General features: G+C 44.6%; 1 protein-coding gene across 1 annotated transcript in view; it reads left to right on the top strand.

Moving 5' to 3' along the window:
* The window catches only part of SHISA6 (shisa family member 6), a 185,059-nt gene that overhangs the window by 3,659 nt on the left and 159,616 nt on the right, over positions 1-21,784 (top strand). The window contains exon 2 of the mRNA XM_069951906.1: positions 21,112-21,275. Coding sequence (XP_069808007.1) covers positions 21,112-21,275 — 164 coding nt within the window. The remainder of the gene's footprint in view (positions 1-21,111; positions 21,276-21,784) is intronic.

The following is a 21,784-nucleotide window of genomic DNA, read 5'->3' as shown; positions in this document are numbered from 1 at the left end:
TGCAACAGATCCTGTGTACTGGGTGTCGTTCTCCGCCCTCAGGTTGCTCAAAAACAAAATAGGCAAAATTCCTGTGACCTGTAGAGTTGTGATGATGGGGGGATATGGGTGGGGTGGAGTTTCAGGGATGACATATAACATATATAAGGAGTGGGTGAGGTGCTGTAGTGTAATCCAGTTTATATAGCCATTATATAGTCATTAGTCTGTGATGTCTTCAGTTCACTGAGCGAAAACAGATGCTGAAAGTGATGAGGAATGGATACACAGTTTATGAGCGTTCCCTCTGCAGAGCTGTCCTGTGTATAATGGCAGTACCCTGATGAAGCTAGAGTATAGTACATGATGAGGAATGGATACACAGTATATGAGCCATCACTTTGCAGAGCTGTCCTGTGTATAATGACCATATCCTGATGAAACTGGAATCTAGTAAGCGACATTGATGCAGGATCAGTCCTGCAACATCCTGTACTGTAACCTGATATCCGTACATTTGTGGCACCCTGATGGTGTACGCTGCCATGTGACCTCTATGTCATGTGGGATGGCGGCTTATGCTGGTCTGTGCCTCTATGTAATATAAAAGCTCTGATAACACTGGATCTCTACTAAAACACCAAGCAGCGGATCTGATCTACCAATCCATCTATCCCCTATCTATCTATCTATCTATCTATCTATCTATCTATCTATCTATCTATCTATCCATCTCCTATCTATCTATCTATCTATCTATCTATCTATCTATCTATCTATCTATCTATCTATCTATCTATCCATCTCCTATCTATCTATCTATCTATCTCCTATCTATCTATCTATCTCCTATCTATCTATCTATCTATCTATCTATCTATCTATCTATCTATCTATCTATCTATCTATCTCCTATCTATCTCCTATCTATCTCCTATCTATCTCCTATCTATCTATCTATCTATCTATCTATCTATCTATCTATCTATCTCCTATCTATCTATCTATCTATCTATCTATCTATCTATCTCCTATCTATCTATCTATCTATCTATCTATCTATCTCCTATCTATCTATCTCCTATCTATCTATCTATCTATCTATCTATCTATCTATCTATCTATCTCCTATCTATCTATCTATCTATCTATCTATCTATCTATCTATCTATCTATCCTATCTTTCCTTTTTTTCTAATAATTTTGTATTCCTTCCCTCCTTCATCTTCATCTTTTTATTCACTGTTTCTCTATCCCTTATCCTTCTTTTTCTCTTTTCCCTTCTTCCATTTTTCTTTCCTTCATTTCTTATATGTTGTTTCCATCCTTACTTTTTCTCTTTTCTTGACTTCCTTCTTTTCTTTCTTTCCTGCCTTCCTTCCCATCTTTATATTTTTCTTCTTTCCTTTCCTTTTTCTCTTTTCTTTCCTTGCTCTCTTTCTTACATTACATATAGTTACATTATATAGTCATTTTTACTACTTAATAATAAACCCACAGGATAAAGAAACAGCTCCTTCGTCCTTCCTTTTTTTCCTCTTCCTTCATGTCACACCATCCTTTCATTTCCTTCCCCTCCATTTCCTTCTTCCTTTCTTTGGTACTTTACCATCTCTCTCTTCTTTCCTTTGATGCTGTCTCTCTCTCTCTCTCTCTCTCTCTCTCTCTCTCTCTCTCTCTTTTTCCTACCATTCTTGTTTCTATCTCTTACTTCTCTCTTTATTTCTTTTTCCCTGTTCTTCATTATTTCTTTTCCATAGTTGTTTCATTTTCTTCTTACCTTCCTTCCTTTCTTTTTCCTTGCTTCCTTCATTTTCTTATTTAATTATTTTGCTCCAATGTTGCTTCCTTCTCTCTGTTCCTAATTTCCTTCCCCTTTTTCATACTATTTCCCTTTTCTTTTATGCTTTATTTTCCCCTTACCCTTGCTTCCTTCTTGTCTCTCATGTCCTTCGTTCCTTCCTTCCTTCCTTCCCTTTCCTTCCTTCCTTCCTTCCTCCCTCCCTCCCTCCCTCCCTCCCTCCCTCCCTTCCTTCCTTCCTTCCTTCCTTCCTTCCCCTTCCTTCCTTCCTTCCTTCCTCCCTCCCTTCCTTCCTTCCTTCCTTCCTTTCTTCCTTCCCTTCCTTCCCTCCCTTCCTTCCTTTTGCTCCAAGGTTGCTTCCTTCTCTCTCTCCCTTATTTTCTTCACCTGTTCCCCTTTTTCATACTATTCCCCCTTCTTTTTTGCTTTATTTTCACCCTACCCTTCCTTCCTTCCTTCCTTCCTTCCTTCCTTTCTTCCTTCCCTTCCTTCCCTCCCTTCCTTCCTTTTGCTCCAAGGTTGCTTCCTTCTCTCTCTCCCTTATTTTCTTCACCTGTTCCCCTTTTTCATACTATTCCCCCTTCTTTTTTGCTTTATTTTCACCCTACCCTTCCTTCCTTTCTTCCTTCCTTCTTGATTTTGATTTTCTACTTTCCTTTCTTTTTCTTTTTCCTTCCTTCCTCCGTTCTTAACTTTCATTTTCTATCTTCCTTATTCCCTTCTTGACTTTCATTTTCTCCCTCATTTTCTTTTTCCTTCCTTTCTTCCTCCCTTCCTCCCTCCCTTCCTCCCTCCCTCCCTCCCTCCCTTCCTCCCTCCCTTCCTTCCTTCCTTCATTCATAAATTCCTTTAATTCTTTTGCTATAATATTGCTTCCTTCTCTCTCTTCCTTATTTCCTTCCCCCTTTTTCATTCTATTTCCCTTTCTTTTTTGCTTTATTTTCACTTAATTACACTATATAGTAGTAAAGAAAAATATTTTTTTACTACTTAATATTAACCACACAGGATGGAAGGAAATCTGCTCCTCATACCAAACAGCTTGAAGATTTCATCAGCTCTGTCCCAAAATCACACCATCTTTTATTCTGCAGATATGAAATCCATGTTTTCATACAACCAACTGTTCAGCACTGGAGGTTAATGTTCCTGAGCTGCCTTAGGGGCCTAAAATATTCTTATTCATTTTCTTACATTCACCGCTGCTGCTCTTGGAAGAACATTATTCAACCAAAGACTGACTCCAGCTCTCCCCAACCGGTGCCGAAAGGCCCTCCAGCAAGTGTGCTGCATCACCGGAGCCATCCTATCTACCATACACAGGCGTCCATCCCGACCCCATACTGCTAGTCAGAGGGGAGTCACCTGGTGAGGAGAGCAAAGGGAAGGAAGCATAGTCTTGGACAGAGAGATAGATATGGTAGATAGATAGATGGATAGATGACAGATACATAGGAGATAGATAGATAGATAGATAGGAGATAGATCCCTAATGTGTTACCTAGTTATGATCTATCTATCTTATATCTATTAATATATCTACCTACCTATCTCCTATCTATTTATCTATTGTCCACCTATCCATCTATCTTATATCTATCTATCTATCTCCTATCTATCTATCCATCTATCTATCTATCTATCTCCTATCTACTATCTATCTATCTATCTATCTATCTATCTATCTATCTCCTATCTATCTATCTCCTATCTATCTATCTATCTCCTATCTATCTATCTATCTATCTATCTATCTATCTCCTATCTATCTATCTATCTATCTATCTATCTATCTATCTCCTATCTATCTATCTATCTATCTATCTATCTCCTATCTATCTATCTATCTCCTATCTATCTATCTATCTATCTATCTATCTATCTATCTCCTATCTATCTAGTAAAAGAGAAGAAGCAGCACTGCTTTAATGTAGTATTGGTGGTGCCAGGGGATCTTGATCCAGACCAAAGATCGTAGTGAATATATATGCAGAGAATCCACAGCACTCCAGCGTAGTGAAAAAGCTCTATAGGCTGTGTTTTTTTTTAGTCAGTTCATAGTGCAACACTCCAAACGCAACGTTTCAGTGACTCTCTGTCACCATTTTTAACGCTTGAAAATGGTGACAGAGAGTCACTGAAACGTTGTGTTTGGAGTGTTGCACTATGAATTGACTGAAAAAACACAGCCTATAGAGCTTTTTCACTACGCTGGAGTGCTGTGGATTCTCTGCATATCTATCTATCTATCGATCCAGGGCCGGCCTTTGGGGTGTGCGCCCTGTGCACTTGCACAAGGCGCCTCACTCCCAGCCAGCAAGGGGGCGCTCTGGCAGACAGAGAGCTGCACTGCACACCTAACTTAGAAATGGAAGTTAGATGCGCTGCCTGTCTGCCGGGGCGCCCCCCCCCCCCCCCCCCAGCTGGCCGCCTGCCTCTTCCATGCTGCAGGGGTGAAGAACGCTGAGGGAGAAGCAGAGAGGGAGAACTGGGACCGAGGAGGCACAGACAGAAGGTGGGAGAGACAGCAGCTGCACGGGGGAGGGCAGACACACAGGAAGTGCTGCAGGAGACACGGCCCCCCGGGAACAGGCAGGTGAGAGCTGTGGTGCTTGTACAGAAGAGGAGCCCTGTATACACTGGAGGCTGCCATAGTGTGTGATGAGGAGCCCTGTATACACTGAGGAGGCTCCCATAGTGTGTGATGAGGAGCCCTGTATACACTGAGGGGGCAGCTATAGTGTGTGATGAGGAGCCCTGTATACACTGAAGGCTGCTATAGTGTGTGATGAGGAGCCCTGTATACACTGAAGAGGCTGCCATAGTGTGTGATGAGGAGCCCTGTATACACTGAGGAGGCAGCCATAGTGTGTGATGAGGAGCCCTGTATACACTGAAGAGGCTGCCATAGTGTGTGATGAGGAGCCCTGTATACACTGAGGAGGCAGCCATAGTGTGATGAGGAGCCCTGTATACACTGAGGAGGCAGCCATAGTGTGTGATGAGGAGCCCTGTATACACTGAGGAGGCTGCCATAGTGTGTGATGAGGAGCCCTGTATACACTGAGGAGGCAGCTATAGTGTGTGATGAGGAGCCCTGTATACACTGGAGGCTGCCATAGTGTGTGATGAGGAGCCCTGTATACACTGAGGAGGCTGCCATAGTGTGTGATGAGGAGCCCTGTATACACTGGAGGCTGCCATAGTGTGTGATGAGGAGCCCTGTATACACTGAGGAGGCTGCCATAGTGTGTGATGAGGAGCCCTGTATACACTGGAGGCTGCCATAGTGTGTGATGAGGAGCCCTGTATACACTGAGGAGGCAGCTATAGTGTGTGATGAGGAGCCCTGTATACACTGGAGGCTGCCATAGTGTGTGATGAGGAGCCCTGTATACACTGAGGAGGCTGCCATAGTGTGTGATGAGGAGCCCTGTATACACTGGAGGCAGCCATAGTGTGTGATGAGGAGCCCTGTATACACTGAGGAGGCTGCTATAGTGTGTGATGAGGAGCCCTGTATACACTGAGGAGGCAGCCATAGTGTGTGATGAGGAGCCCTGTATACACTGAGGAGGCTGCTATAGTGTGTGATGAGGAGCCCTGTATACACTGAGGAGGCTGCCATAGTGTGTGATGAGGAGCCCTGTATACACTGGAGGCTGCCATAGTGTGTGATGAGGAGCCCTGTATACACTGGAGGCTGCCATAGTGTGTGATGAGGAGCCCTGTATACACTGGAGGCTGCCATAGTGTGTGATGAGGAGCCCTGTATACACTGGAGGCTGCCATAGTGTGTGATGAGGAGCCCTGTATACACTGAGGGGGCAGCCATAGTGTGTGATGAGGGGCCCTGTATACACTGGAGGCTGCCATAGTGTGTGATGAGGAGCCCTGTATACACTGAGGGGGCTGCTATAGTGTGTGATGAGGAGCCCTGTATACACTGAGGGGGCAGCTATAGTGTGTGATGAGGAGCCCTGTATACACTGAGGGGGCAGCTATAGTGTGTGATGAGGAGCCCTGTATACACTGGAGGCTGCCATAGTGTGTGATGAGGAGCCCTGTATACACTGGAGGCTGCCATAGTGTGTGATGAGGAGCCCTGTATACACTGAGGAGGCTGCCATAGTGTGTGATGAGGAGCCCTGTATACACTGAGGAGGCAGCCATAGTGTGTGATGAGGAGCCCTGTATACACTGAGGAGGCTGCCATAGTGTGTGGTATATTCCCTTTAAAGGTGTGTGTGTGTGTGTGTGTGTGTGTGTGTGTTTATCTATCTCCTATCTATCTCCTATCTATCTATCTATCTATCTATCTATCTATCTATCTATCTATCTATCTATCTATCTATCTATCTCATATATCTCTCTATCTTACAGTACATAGTTACAGGTTGTATACCAGTAGTGGACATTTCTCCTGGCAGGAGGATGGTGATGATCACATACATGGGTTATCGTGTATCTCAGTCGGGTTTCACATGACCAGCTCTTACATTTCGGCGAGCTGGTTGCTGCAGTCACACGCTGTATGAAGCGGCATGATGCGTGTTATCACAAAGGTCATGATGACAGTAACATTTGCGCACGCTTGTTAATCTTTCCAATCTCATGTAAACTCACGATGGATGAATATGCAGCCGGGGCCGGGGTATAGCACATATGTGCTGCAAATGTAATCACCTTGGATCGTAAAACGCATCAAAAGACACATCCAATTACACAGAACATTTACGAGTGATTAAAGCCGACGTGCCCGCCGCCACTAAAGTGCCGTACGTTATAAAGCGGATTTATATATATAAACATATATGCAAAACATCCCATTTATCATAAGAGGTCTGAACATAGCGCCAGGGAGTGTTGTCAGGGGGACACAGTAATGCTTTCTTTATAGGCGATGAAATGTGAGATATCACTCAGATATCTTCTTTTTCCAGGACTACGCCATTAGTGAAAGTTACAGGCTCCTGATATCTTGTGACCCTATGATAACACTTCCTGGGCCTGTACACAGAGCAGTGTCCTCAGAGGGGTGAGAGGAGGTGGATCATTGTAGATGAAGAATTCATGAGATATATTATTGAAGGATGATGTAATAGTGTGATGTTATTTACAGAGAGCGGCCACCATATATAGCATGATGTATGCTGAGCACAGAATGATTTATGGATTGGTTCACATGTTTATTTCATGAGATTTACATATGTTCTTTTAGTGCTTGATGCCATGCATGAATAATAAGCCTATAAATAGGAAGATAAACCTAAATACCCCCAGTGCAAGGACAATGCACGGACAATCATGTGTACTGACGCACAAGGGCCCTGACCAGAAATGTATTATGTCACAGCGGCATCTGACACACAGTGACACGCTGACACTTGGGGTACAGGATAATGACACTTGGGGTACAGGACAAGGACACTTGGGGTACAGGATAGTGACACACTGACACTTGGGGTACAGGATAATGACACTGACACTTGGGGTACAGGATAGTGACACTCTGACACATATGGTACAGGATAATGACACTTGGGGTACAGGATAGTGACACGCTGACACTTGGGGTACAGGATAGTGACACGCTGACACTTGGGGTACAGGATAGTGACACACTGACACTTGGGGTACAGGATAATATGCTGACACTTGGGGTACAGGATAATGACATGCTGATACATGGGGTACAGGATAGTGACACTTGGGGTACAGGATAATGACACTGACACTTGGGGTACAGGATAGTGACACGCTGACACCTGGGGTACAGGATAGTGACACACTGACACTTGGGGTACAGGATAATGATACGCTGACACTTGGGGTACAGGATAATGACACACTGACACTTGGGGTAAAGGATAGTGACACTTAGGGTACAGGATAGTGACACTTGGGGTACAGGATAGTGACACACTGACACTTGGGGTACAGGATAATAATATGCTGACACTTGGGGTACAGGATAATGACATGCTGATACATGGGGTACAGGATAGTGACACTTGGGGTACAGGATAATGACACTGACACTTGGGGTACAGGATAGTGACATGCTGACACCTGGGGTATGGGATAGTGACACGCTGACACTTGTGGTACAGGATAGTGACACACTGACACTTGGGGTACAGGATAATGATACGCTGACACTTGGGGTACAGGATAATGACACGCTAACACTTGGGGTACAGGATAGTGACACACTGACACTTGGGGTACAGGATAGTGACACACTGACACTTGGGGTACAGGATAATAACACACTGACACTTGGGGTACAGGATAGTGACACACTGACACTTGGGGTACAGGATAGTGACACGCTGACACTTGGGGTACAGGATAATGATACGCTGACACTTGGGGTACAGGATAATGACACACTGACACTTGTGGTAAAGGATAGTGACACTTGGGGTACAGGATAGTGACACTTGGGGTACAGGATAGTGACACACTGACACTTGGGGTACAGGATAATAATATGCTGACACTTGGGGTACAGGATAGTGATACGCTGACACTCTGGGTACAGGATAATGACATGCTGATACATGGGGTACAGGATAGTGACACTTGGGGTACAGGATAATGACACTGACACTTGGGGTACAGGATAGTGACATGCTGACACCTGGGGTATGGGATAGTGACACGCTGACACTTGGGGTACAGGATAGTGACACGCTGACACTTGGGGTACAGGATAATGACACGCTAACACTTGGGGTACAGGATAATGATACGCTGACACTTGGGGTACAGGATAATGATACGCTGACACTTGGGGTACAGGATAGTGACACTTGGGGTACAGGATAGTGACACACTGACACTTGGGGTACAGGATAGTGACACACTGACACTTGGGGTACAGGATAGTGACACGCTGACACTTGGGGTACCGGATAATGATACGCTGACACTTAGGGTACAGGATAGTGACACGCTGACACTTGGGGTACAGGATAGTGACACTTGGGTACAGGATAATGACACTGACACTTAGGGTACAGGAAAGTGACACGCTGACACTTGGGATACAGGATAATGATACGCTGACACTTGGGGTACAGGATAATGACACGCTGACACTTGGGGTACAGGATAATGACACGCTAACACTTGGGGTACAGGATAATGATCCGGTGACACTTGGGGTACAGGATAATGACAGGCTAAGACTTGGGGTAAAGGAAAATTACACACTGACACTTGGGGTACAGGATAGTGACACGCTGACACTTGGGGTACAGGATAGTGACACGCTATCATTTAGAGTAAAGGATATTGACTCTTGGGGTGCAGGATAATGAAACGCTGACACTTAGGGTACAGGATAATGACACTTGGGGTACAGGATAGTGACACGCTGACACTTGGGGTACAGGATAATGATCCGCTGACACTTGGGGTACAGGATAATGACACTTGGGGTACAAGACTCGTCTTTTCATTGCTTTTCCTCTCTGGACATATCAGGCAGTGTCTCACTTTGCTGTGTCACACAACATTATTCTATTACTCATTTTCGACAAGAACATCTGATTCCCCTATACGCTGGTGATTCATTTCATCCCCTCACATTTGGTGACTCACATGGAAGATAAAAGGAGAAATGCTTGGACAGTGTTCAAATGTGGGGACAATCTGTTCTTTAATAAGATGCCCAGATGATATCTCAGCAGATCTGGTCCATCTTGGCCAAAGCCTTCCACCTTCTTTGGTTGTTTCTATGGTGGACACCATGACCAGCCATGAGTTCCTTGAGCATCAAAAAAGGAAGAGCCATAAGGTCAGTCCAAATGATGATCCTCCTGCCAGAACATGAGATCCAGTCCACTTCTCCCTCACACTTTGCCCCCTGTAGTTACTCGGGATAGAGGAGCCAAGCATAGGTTCTTCGATGGGGGTTGCCTGGTGATTTGGCCATCTTGGGCTTGCCTCCATAAATATGTCTTACTTACTTAGAGCCTCTAAGTATGACCTTTCCTGCATTGGTGATATGTATCCCTGGACTCTCACCATTCTCATGTTACAGATTAGGCGTCAAAGACCTCATCCCATGCATATGGTTGTGGTTTCCATAAGCCCACCCAAGGATATCGAAAGTCATTTTTCCACATATTTTTGTTGACATGGGAATAAGACACATGCTACGGATTCTTCATAGAAAATCTAAGGATAAGCTTAAGTATAGGCAATGTGCTTCATATCCCCGGCAGAAAGCCAAGTTTCAGCCTTGGATGTCTGCCATGGAAATACACATGCTGATGTACTGTGTGAACATAGCCTTAGGCTTTCCTAGGGCCATACTAAAGCTGAGCAGGCAGAGCTGTGAGAATGTTTCAGGACCATGCATGGCTTCCAGCTACCAACATTGGTGTGCAATGGACCAACCCGCTGACTGACTAGACCCGACAATACTTACACAATGTATATTTTATATACCGCTATCTATTCTCTTGTAGTCAGACGTGAATTATAAAGCTATAATCTTAACATTCTTGCAAGCAAAGGAAACCTGAAGGATTAGTCATGAATTTGAGCTTTTCATGCTCTATAAGTCATTCACCAGCTGGAAATCCAATATACATACTGTAGGACAATGGAATGAGGGGGGATTAAAGTTGTATTAGTTTCCATAGAAACATATGTTAAAGGAACTCAAGGTACACTCATTGATTCCTAAGGAAATTGTAGGCGAACTTTGTATAGACCTGCAGGTAATAAATGTTAACCCTTGTCAGGCAAGAAGAAGTCTTTTTTTTTGGTGTGTGTATATGATACACTTACATTGATTTTCTACCTACTTACTGAAACATTATATTCCAGTCCATTGCCAGAAAGAACAAGAGCATGGTTATTAAGTTTGTTGCATTTGAGTAGGTCTTCTTGATCTTTATGTATCATGAGTAGGTTTTCCTAGACTTCTGTGTTGGCAAGGACTTCAGTAGAGAAGGATTTAGAGGTAGTGATTTCTTAAAATGAGTCACCAGTGCAGCCAGGTGGTAGGGATAGCAAATTGTATGCTGGGCTGTATAGCTAGAGGTATAACCAGTAGGAAGAGGAGACTATGATCCTGCTGTATAGAGCTCTAGTGCGACCACATCTTGAATACTGTGTCCAGTTCTGGAGACCTCACCTAAAAAAAGATATTAATAAATTAGAACGGGTGCAAAGACGGGCTACAAAAATGGTGGAGGGTGTCAGGCATAAAACACATCAGGACTCAAGGATTTGAATCTGTATAGTCTGGAGGAAAGAAGGGAAATGGGGAACATGATATGAAATCTTTAAATATGTTTAATGACTAAATAAGCTTCAGTAGGGAATAGAGATGATCGAACATGGGAAAATCTTAGGTTCTATAGAACTCGAACCTTGTTGAACCTTCCGCATTTGATTCCCGATGCCTTCCCGGTCCGCAGGGAAGGAGGAGACAGCCCGGAAACCGCCTGGAATTCCGGGATTCAACCTAGGTAATAGGCAGAATCCCGGAATCCTAGGCGGTTTCCGGGCTGTCTCCTCCTTCCCCACAGATCGGAAAGGCATCGGGAATCAAATGCAGAAGGTTCGACAAGGTTCTGGTTCTATAGAACCTAAGATTTTCCGATGTTTGATCATCTCTAGTAGGGAAGTGTTTTTAGAAAGAAAAAAGTAAACTCAAGAACAAGAGGACAGTGAGAGTTGGGGGAAAGATCATAAACAGCATAAAAAAATATTACTGAAAGAGTAGTAGATGCTTGGAACAAACTTCCATCAGATGTGGTTGGTAAATCTACAGTAACTAAATTTAAACCTGTCTGGGATAATCATATATCTATCCTAAGATAATAAGAAGGGAAATACTAAAAGGGCAGACTACATGGACCAAGTTTTTTTTTTGCCGACGGTCTTCTACTAAGAAGGTCTTCTTGCTGGTTGCTAATCCTGGGTAGGTCTACGTTGCCTTCATGTAGCCCGGGTAGGTCTATCTTGCCTTCATGTATCCTGGGTAGGTCTACGTTGCCTTCATGTAGCCCGGGTAGGTCTACCTTGCCTTCATGTAGCCTGGGTAGGTCTACCTTGCCTTCATGTAGCCTGGGTATGTCTACTGTACCTTGCCTTCATGTAGCCGGGTAGGTTTACTTTGCCTTCATGTAGCTCAGGTAAGTTTACCTTGCTTTTATGTAGCCTGAATAGGTCTACCTTTTCTTTGAATGGCCTGAATCTGTGTTCCTCATTTTATGTCTTCAAATAGCCATGGTGGACCTTCTTGGTCTTTATGCAATCTAAAAAGTTCCTCTTGGTGTTTGCCACCAGTGTTTTGGGTAGATTTTTCTTCCTATCTATTGGACCTTTATTTAGTCCATTTTTGTCCAGTTAGGTCTCTGGGATCTTGATTTAACCTGTTTAGTCTTAGTTGTTTTAATAATGCTTGGGTCCGGCTTTTGTGTAGACTAAGTATGTCTCCATGATCTTTATATAACCTTGGTAGTTCATAGTTCATAGTCCTTGGTCTTTATATAGTCACGGTAGGTCTTCAGCTTTGCAATATCATCTTCTTATTTATGTAGCTTGGTCAGGTATTCCAAGTTTTCCAAGACCGGGTTGGTCTTCATGTAGCCATAATGGGTCTTCCTTGTTTTCATGCAGCCTTGGTAGCTATCCCTTTTCTTTTCATAGCTCAGGCAGGTCTTCCAGGTCTTCGTGTATACTGGACAGATCTATGCGTTTTTCATACAATTTTTGTAGCTGTTTTTGGTTTTCATGCAGCCTGGGTAGGTCCATCTCCTTGTTATTTAACTGTTAGACTGTGCAGAATGTTTAAATCTCTCTGGTCTTCATACAACCTTGGTTGGTCTTCATACAGCCATGATAGTTCTCATTATTCAGCTTGAGAAGCCTATCAAGGTCTTTGTGCGAACTCGCTTGATCAGTCTGGTCTTCAAACAGCAAAACACAGTAATCACTGAACTCAAGGAGAACAGCGAAAAAAATTCCAATGAAGTACTCAATCAAGAGTCTCCACTGATGCCCCCAAAAATTTTAATATGCAAAACAAGAGTCCGTGGAGCCTCAGTTACGAGTCTCAAAACACGGGATAGCCAGATATCTCTAGCCTGTTGCCAACGGGGTGCCTCCATGATGGGGAGAGCACCACACCACCCCGATAAATAACCCCTCAAGTCCCACTCGGTTGCGAGTATTGGAACATAGACAGGGAAACAACGGGGTGGCCCCTTTTGTCAATGTCTAACTCAAGATGCGAGTATTGCGATCATGACAAGGGCTTGCAAAGGCAGGCCTCCACCCACAGACAGCCGTTTCGGGGTATTTGCCCCTCGTCAGTGTGGTCTTCAAACAGCCATGGTAGGCTACAGGATCTTTGTACAGTCTGGGCTGTTCTTCCGTCTTTTCCTGTAGCGTGGGAAGGCATTCTAGGTATTCATTTAGACTGTTAAGGTCCCTATGATCTGGTCTTTCAGGAGCCCTTGTGGTTCTTTATGAACCATTGCTATATTATCCTTTTCTTAATGTGACATGGACAGGTCTTCCAGATCTTTTGCTGCTGGGGTAGGTCTTCCTATGCATCAACAAGCCCTGCTAGGACTTCTTACTCTTCACACAGTCTAGGTAGATCTTTTTTTATTTAGTTTGGACAGGTCTTCAAATAGACTTGGGTACATCTTGTTAATCCTTATATATGTGAGGTAGCTTTAGTTGGTCTTTATGCACCTTGGGTAGATCTTTTTTTGTTTCCCAAAGCTTTGGCAGGTCTTCCAGGTCTTCTTGCAGTCGGGATAGGTCTGTCTGCCCACTCTATTATGTGATAGGTGACAGGACTTTGGAGAGTAACCTTAAAGAGGATGTACCATCAGGTACATTCTCTTTAAAATTACACATGAATCGAACAACACCGGCACGGGGAAGCCGGTTCCACTGGTCTTTTATTCAACCGCGGCCCGATTCCCACATACGGCCCGCCTCCAGTGCTTCACCCCCAGCCCAGTAACCATGAATAGATGACGTCATATGCGGGAACCGGGCCGCGGTTAAAAAAAAAGGACTCCGACTCATGTGTAATTTTAAAGAGAGTGTACCTGATGGTACATCCTCTTTAAGCTGGACCAGCGCTGCATAACCTGATGTAGTATGAGTATGATGTATGAGTTTGCATTATACATGCAGTTGCTTCATACTATAGTGACCATTAACCAATAGATCATCTGCAGTAAGTTAATATGTGATTTAGCCACCATAAGAAAACTAATTATATAAAAGCAGAAATTGGTAAATGAATGCGTATACATTACTCTTATAAATAGAGTGCCTGCACTTACCTTGGCTCGACAGCATTTCATTGCGCTTATGCCATGGAGACTTTTTCATCTCACTGGTCGTTGTGACCTTTTATGTAATTATTTTAGGTGCTCGCGTCATTTTTTGGAAAGTGTTGGACTGTGGCTCGACTAATGCAAAATACTGTTTCTAATGATACGTGTTGAAAAGACATTAGAAGGTGATTAATGAGAGCAGCAAATCCTCGTCTGGAAAGCATACAAATCCTGTGCACAATAAATAATATCGGAGGGAGGGTAGGAAGGAAGGAGAGACGAGGCACGGTGAGACCAACAAGATACTGACAAATTTACAGGAGTGTTCCTAATAAAGACATTTGTGGCATATTGATCATGACAAATGTGGGGGTGCAACCTATGGGACCCTGCCAAACATAGGACCGGGTGCTTGTTCCTTATTACAGTCAAAAAGGTTATAATAGGGTTCAAAAGAAAAAAAACATGACATGAATGTAATCCACCAATACCACTAATAACCTTAGTCGCCCTCCTTACCACCCGATCTAGTTCAGCCATGGCCTTCTTATATACAAGTGCCCAACACTGTACATAATATTCCATGTGACCTATCAAATATCCATAGTGATTTGTACAAAAGCCAAAGCGATGTTCTTTTCATAACTATCCATGCCACTTTTGATGCATCCCATGGCTGTATTGGCCTTGGCAGCAGCAGCTGTCTGGCATTGGTTGTAAATGTTCAGCTGACCGTCCCCTTACTGTCTTTTTTCCAGTTAACTTAAAGTGACACTGTCACCCCCTTTTTGCATTTTGACTGCTCTCAACAGGTGTAAATGGTAAATTTTACAGCTTTAATTACTTATTTTATATTATACCTCATGGTGCTTTTTCTGGTAAAAAGTCGTTTTTATCACCTGTGGATTGGTATATGTGGGCGGGGCCTCACTGCCTTTGTGCCACATTGCTCCGCCCCTAGCACCACTTAGCCCCGCCCCATCCGTGAAGTCATCGTCACATAGGCCCTGCCCCCTCAGCAGCCATTGGAAGGGCCAGCCTAAAGCTCTAGGCCCCACCCCACTAAATTGTCCCACACCAATGGTCGCTGAGGGAGCGGGGCCTATGCGATGATGACGTCACGAATGGGGGTGGGGCTAAGTGGCGCTAGGGGCTGAGCGATGTGGCACAAAGGCAGCGAGGCCCCGGCCACATATATCAATCCAAAGGTGATAAAAACAACTTTTTACCAGAACAAGCGCCATGAGGTGTGATATAAAATAAGTAATGAAAGCTGTAACATGCAAAATGCAAATAGGGAGTGACAGTGTCACTTTAACATTTTTAAGGTATTTTCCAGGTAAAAATAAACTCTTAGTGAATTGATAGGCTGCACTCTCATGGATATAATGTGTCCTGATAATGTCATTGGTTCCTAGTCAGTTGATAGGCTACATTCTTAGAAATAAAAAGTATGTCACTGGTTACTAATAATTTCATTGGCTGAATTCTTATAAATAGGTAATGCTCCTGTGATGTCACTGACTCCTAGGGATTTGATCGGCTGTATTATAATGAATACTGTATGAAGTGTATCGGTGATGTCATTGGTTAGCATTGTTTTGGCTGAACTCTTATGAATAGGTAACGCTCCTGTGATGTCACTGGCTTCTAGGGATTTGATAGGCTGTACTCTCATGAATATGAAGTGTCTCAGTGATTTTACTGGTCCCTATTGATTTGATAAGCTGTATTTTAATGAATATAAAGTGTATCAGTGATGTCACTGGTTATCAGTGTTTTAAGTGAATTCATATTAATCCGTAGTGTCTTAGATGCAGCAAACCTTAAGTAAAAGTCTGGCAAAATTTTGTATTATATTGCCCCCCTAAAAGTTATACAAATCACTATCAATATACACTTATTACGGGAAATGCTTCTAAAGTGCTTTTTTTCTCTACACTTACTACTGAATCAAGGCTTCACTTCCTGGATAACATGGTGATGTTACTTCCTGGATAACATGGTGATGTCACTTTCTGGATAACATTGTGATGTCACTTCCTGGATAACATGGTGATGTCACTTCCTGGATAACATGGTGATGTCACGACCCGACTCCCAGAGCTGTGCGGGCTGTGGCTGCTGGAGAGGATGATGACAGGGGGACACTGAGGGACACAGGGCACTTGGAGGACACTGAGCATCCCCCTGCCATCATCCTCTCCAGCAGCCACAGCCCGCACAGCTCTGGGAGTCGGTCGTGACATCACCATGTTATCCAGGAAGTGACATCACCATGTCATCCAGGAAATGACATCACCATGTTATCCAGGAAGTGACATCACCGTTTTATCCAGGAAGTGACATTACCATTTTATCCAGGAAGTGACATCACCATGTTATCCAGGAAGTGACATTACCATTTTATCCAGGAAGTGACATTACCATTTTATCCAGGAAGTAAAGCCTTGATGCAGTAGTAAGTGCAGGGAAAAAAACACTTAATAAGCATTTCCTGTAATAAGTGTATATTGGTGATTTGTATAATTTTTGGGGGGCAATACAATACTTTAATAAAAAATTTTGCTGGACATCTCCTTTTTAATGTGATACATTAAATGTCAATATAACATTTGTTCATATGGGGGAGGGGGTAAATGCGGTGTCTCATGGTGGACATGAGTTGGGCACCATCCCTATCCTCTCTACCAACAATGGTGGACACAGTGCCAAGTGTTAAAGCAAAGCTCCGGGCTGGGGTGAATTTTAGCAGAGTGCTGGGGAGGGAGAGGACAAAAGAAATCACATGCTCTCACCTCCCCCACTGCAGCGCTAGTGCTGGCCCCAGACGCTTCTGGGCCTGAGCAGAATCCTGGCATGTGACCTTTTAACCCCACTTAGCGGAGTGGGACCCAGGTCCCTGCTCAGACCCAGAAGCATCCAGGACTAGGGGCCGGAGCTGCGGGATACCGGCACCAGCTCCTTTAAACAATGATCTTGTGGTGTGGTGTCCATACTTAGAGCCCTATTCCACAGTAACGATAATCGGGGCCGATTCGCCCGATTATCGTTCGGTGAAATATAGAAATCGTTCGGCTGATCGTTTATTTAGGGCCAGACCTAAAATCATCGTTCCCCTACTGCCCATCGCTACGGTTGAATAGCGGTGCGCGGCGGGCTACCGGCGATTTCAGAAGCGCAGCATCATACATTACCTGTCAGGTCTTCCCCGCGCGCTCTATCTTCAGAATGGCCGGTCAGAATTCGGAAGATAGAGCGCGCGGGACCCGGGGATGAAGACAGCGCAGAGAAGAAGCCCTGCAGGTAATGTATGATGCTGCAAGGACTGCAAGGACATCGGTAACGATTTCACTGCAGCCAGGGCATGCGTCAGTACGTGGCGTACTCGGGCAAGTGCGGGGGCCCACAGCCGCTCAAGGGGCCCCCCGGCACTTGCCCGAGCAATGAGCCACTGGATATCGCCAGCAATGGGGCCCGCCGCATCCCCCGTACTCACTGTCGTGCCGACAGTGAGTACGGGGGATGCGGCGGGCCGCATTGCTGGCGACATACGGGGGGGGGGGGCGTTGCTGGGCGGATGCGACGTCCTCAATGACGTCCTGGGCTGGGCCTTCCTCCGCAGCGCTTCAGGACGTGATCCCCTCAGCAGGCGCAGAGCGATGACGTCATCGCGCCTGCTAGCGGATTCATCCCTGCGGCGCACAGAAGGGAGAAGCCAGGAAGAAGAGGACCGTCCCTTGGATTAGGTGAGTATGATTTTTTGTTTTGTGTTAAGGCAGAGCAGGGGGCATCTACTATGGGGCAGGGGCCATCTACTATGGGACAGGGTAGGGGTCATCTACTATGGGACAGGGTAGGGGTCATCTACTATGGGACAGGGTAGGGGTCATCTACTATGGGACAGGGGCCATCTACTATGGGACAGGGTAGGGGTCATCTACTATGGGACAGGGTAGGAGTCATCTACTATGGGGCAGAGGAGGGGGAATCTACTATGGGACAGGGCAGGGGGCATCTACTAGGGGGCATCTACTATGGGACAAGGAAGGGATCATCTACTATGGGACAGGGAAGGGGGCATCTACTATGGGGGCATTTACTATGGGACAGGGCAGGGGGCATTTACTATGGGGCATCTACTATGGGACAGGGCAGGGGGCATCTACTATGGGGACATCTACTATGGGACAGGGCAGGGGGCATTTACTATGGGACAGGGCAGGGGACATCTACTATGGGACAGGGCAGGGGGCATCTACTATGGGACAGGGCAGGGGACATCTACTATGGGACAGGGCAGGGGACATCTACTATGGGACAGGGCAGGGAGCATCTACTATGGGACAGGGCAGGGGGCATCTACTATGGGGGCATCTACTATGGGACAGGGCAGGGGGCATTTACTATGGGGCATCTACTATGGGACAGGGCAGGGGGCATCTACTATGGGGACATCTACTATGGGACAGGGCAGGGGGCATCTACTATGGGACAAGGCAGGGGTCATTTACTATGGGACAGGGCAGGGGTCATTTACTATGGGGCAGAGTAGGGGGCATTACTATGGGGCAGAGCAGGGGGCATTACTATGGGGACAGAGGGCATTATTACTATATGGGGGCACAGCATGGGGACACAAACCTCCTTACTTTACTGCACATGAGACCAAGCAGCGGAGTTACTAATGTATAGGAGCCTATGGGTGGGGAAAAGGGAAGGAAGTTGCTGGAAGGAGCCTAAGATGTTTGTCTCACAGGTTCTGAAGAGAAGAATTGTAGCTGGAAGAAATCATCATGGTGGTCTGGGCCGGATGGCGAGGAAACGGAGAGCGATCGCATCAGATCAAAGAAGACGTCACCTGTGAGTTACCGAATTATGTTTGTTTGTTTTTTTGTTATTTTGTCAAACTTTATTTGGTAGGTGTGCCCCGAGGTGAAAAAGGTGATCAGCAGTGTAGTATATACTTTTTATCCTTCTGTATGAGTGTGTATATATCTCTCCATTCTGTGTAGGTATACAGCAGTGTATTATATACTTATTATCCTCCTGTATGAGTGTGTATATATCTCTCCATTCTGTGTAGGTATACAGCATTGTATTATATACTTATTATCCTCCTACTGTATGAGTGTGTGTATATATGTGCTCGAGAAATAGATATATACACACTCATACAGGAGGGGGGATAATAAGTATATAACACAGCTGATCCCCTACACAGAATCAAGAGCTAGAGACCCTCTAACAATGATGCCATATAATTTGCTATTCAAAGGGGCCCGCCGAGGCTCTCTCGACCAAGGGCCCACCAAAACCTGGAGCCGGCCCTGACTGCAGCCCTCGCTCAACGATCATCGGGCCGTGGAATAGGCCCAGTAAACGAGCGGCGATCTAGCAGATCGCCGCTCGTTTACATCGTTGATCGGGCCGTCCTCGGCCTGTGAAATAGGACACTTAGCCATTATATGGAATGATAATGGCCTGAATATGCAGCGGATCATGTCATCACTTATTATATTCAGGGAGTAGAAAGTCTAAGTTCACGCTGTCAGGAACATTGTTTGTGAAACACTTGGGGGATGCCGAGTCCTCTGGGAGATCCATCTCTACAGTCTCGCTGCTGTGTTAAAATTCATGTTCCAGAAACAGACACATTTATTCCCTAATGGCGCAATCATTTTCTGAAGGTGTTCGGGTCGTGGCCTTTAAATATCAGGGGACTCAGCCTCTGGTGTCTGGCAGCGGGACAGAATATATTTTGCCATATGATGAATAGATGTAGACACAATGACTGCATGTTCTATGTATACGTTATGTCAGCAAACAACTTGTCATGGATCCAGGACGCCTTGTTATTCTTCAAGGTGAGAATCAGAATCAGAAACGGGGACTCTGGCATAAGGTGCCCACCGCAGTGCTATTATATCCAAGGAAGGATTAGAATAGTTCTTGCATATAAATAAGCAGCATTGTGCCTTGGTGATGCCACTGCCCTGATGCATTTAAGGAGTACTCCAGTAATTTTTTTTCTTTCAAATCAACTGGTTTCAGAAAGTCACATTGATTTGTAAACTTTTTTGATGATGTCACGGGTTCCTGATAAATTAATAGGCCACTGTCTTGGTGATGTCACTTGTTACCGATCAACTGATCTCTTGGATTGTCATGGACATGAAACGTATTGGTGATATCACACTTTCCTGGCTGTATTCTTGTGTATATGATGCATCTTGGAGATGTCGCTGGTTCCCTGTGTTAATGTTGCTGGTTCATCATCATTAATGTGGACCAGATTGGTCAAAATCAACCTAATGAGATCTAGGAACTTCTTAGCCAACATAGACTCCATTTTTAAGCAACTCTTATGTATGTCCCTCTACGTACTGTATATCTTAATCCTGTTATTTCTTTAAAAAAACTTGTTTTGGGTAGTGGGAAAAACTGTGATTGAACAAAATTGGTACAATAAAGTTTATTTAGTACACCTGTAAGTCAGCACCATCTTTAAATGCAGTCGGGAGAATGTTTTTTTGCTATAATTTATCCTATAAGGCCCCTGTAAAGTGGGAGAGCAGCCGCCACCTCTTCCTCATGGGCGGGGCAAACTTGTAAGGCCTCCTCTTCTTCATGACATCATGAAGTCAGGGAGGGAGGAACCAGCCTGTTGTGTTATATAGCTTTTCTCTTCTACAATATGATGTTTAGAAGGTGCTGGAATAAGGGCGTATGGTGGATTTTGTCCGTAGAATCTTGATTTATAGTATAGAAGGTGCTGGAATAGGGGCGTATGGTGGATTTTGTCCGTACAATCTTGATTTATGTATAATATATATTTTGCCATCTTTTCCATCTCTATTTTATGCATTTTTTAATTTTTTTTTTTTTTTGCCTTGCTCTACAAATATGAAAAACATATTATATAAACAATTATATTTGACTTCTTAGCCACCATAGACTCCCTCTACCTATGTCTTAATCCTGATGTTTCTTTCACAGGGCACTTGCAGACATTTTGATACAACAGGGGCCAATCCCAATCCCACACTGTGAACGAGAGGCCATCTCCGCTGTCGATAACTCTCCCAAAGAGAATACGCCTGTAAGAACGTCAAAAAATCAATATACTCCGGTGCGAACCACCAAGACCAACCACGGAACAGGTGGGTTCTTTACATCTCTCCAGGTCCTGATGCGTAGAGTAGACGTTGTAGAGATCTTAGGTTGCAGAAATCAAAGACCTGTACATAGATGTAGCGGGTCTATGGATGTAGCGGGTCATGGACATGGAAGAATATCCTACGGGCTCCTTCTCTGGAGGGTTGGCGCCTGCCGTCAGGTGTATGGAGGTTGTGGAACATGTGAAGCGGCTTCAGCAATAATTACTTTATGAAACAAATTAGGTTTCACCGTCTCCTCATTACTGTTGAAAATGTGATAAATACCGTGAACGCCATCCCTGGGAATTTGCCTTCGTGTCTTTGGAAAGTTAATACCAATTTACCTTTGAAGGTCGTAAAAACTCGGTGTATTTAGTAGACCGGATTTCATTAAATTATTGGTCATGGTTTTAGTTTGCCGGTAATTAGAGAAAATCTATATTATAGACTCAATATGAGAAGTTAGTGACTCTGTGGTCCCTATGACAACACTTCCTGCCCCTTCCTGTCCC

The sequence above is a fragment of the Dendropsophus ebraccatus genome, chromosome 14 (genome assembly GCF_027789765.1).
Source record: "Dendropsophus ebraccatus isolate aDenEbr1 chromosome 14, aDenEbr1.pat, whole genome shotgun sequence".
In the NCBI taxonomy this organism is placed as follows: domain Eukaryota; kingdom Metazoa; phylum Chordata; class Amphibia; order Anura; family Hylidae; genus Dendropsophus; species Dendropsophus ebraccatus.
This window is presented reverse-complemented; position numbering and strand designations above follow the sequence as displayed.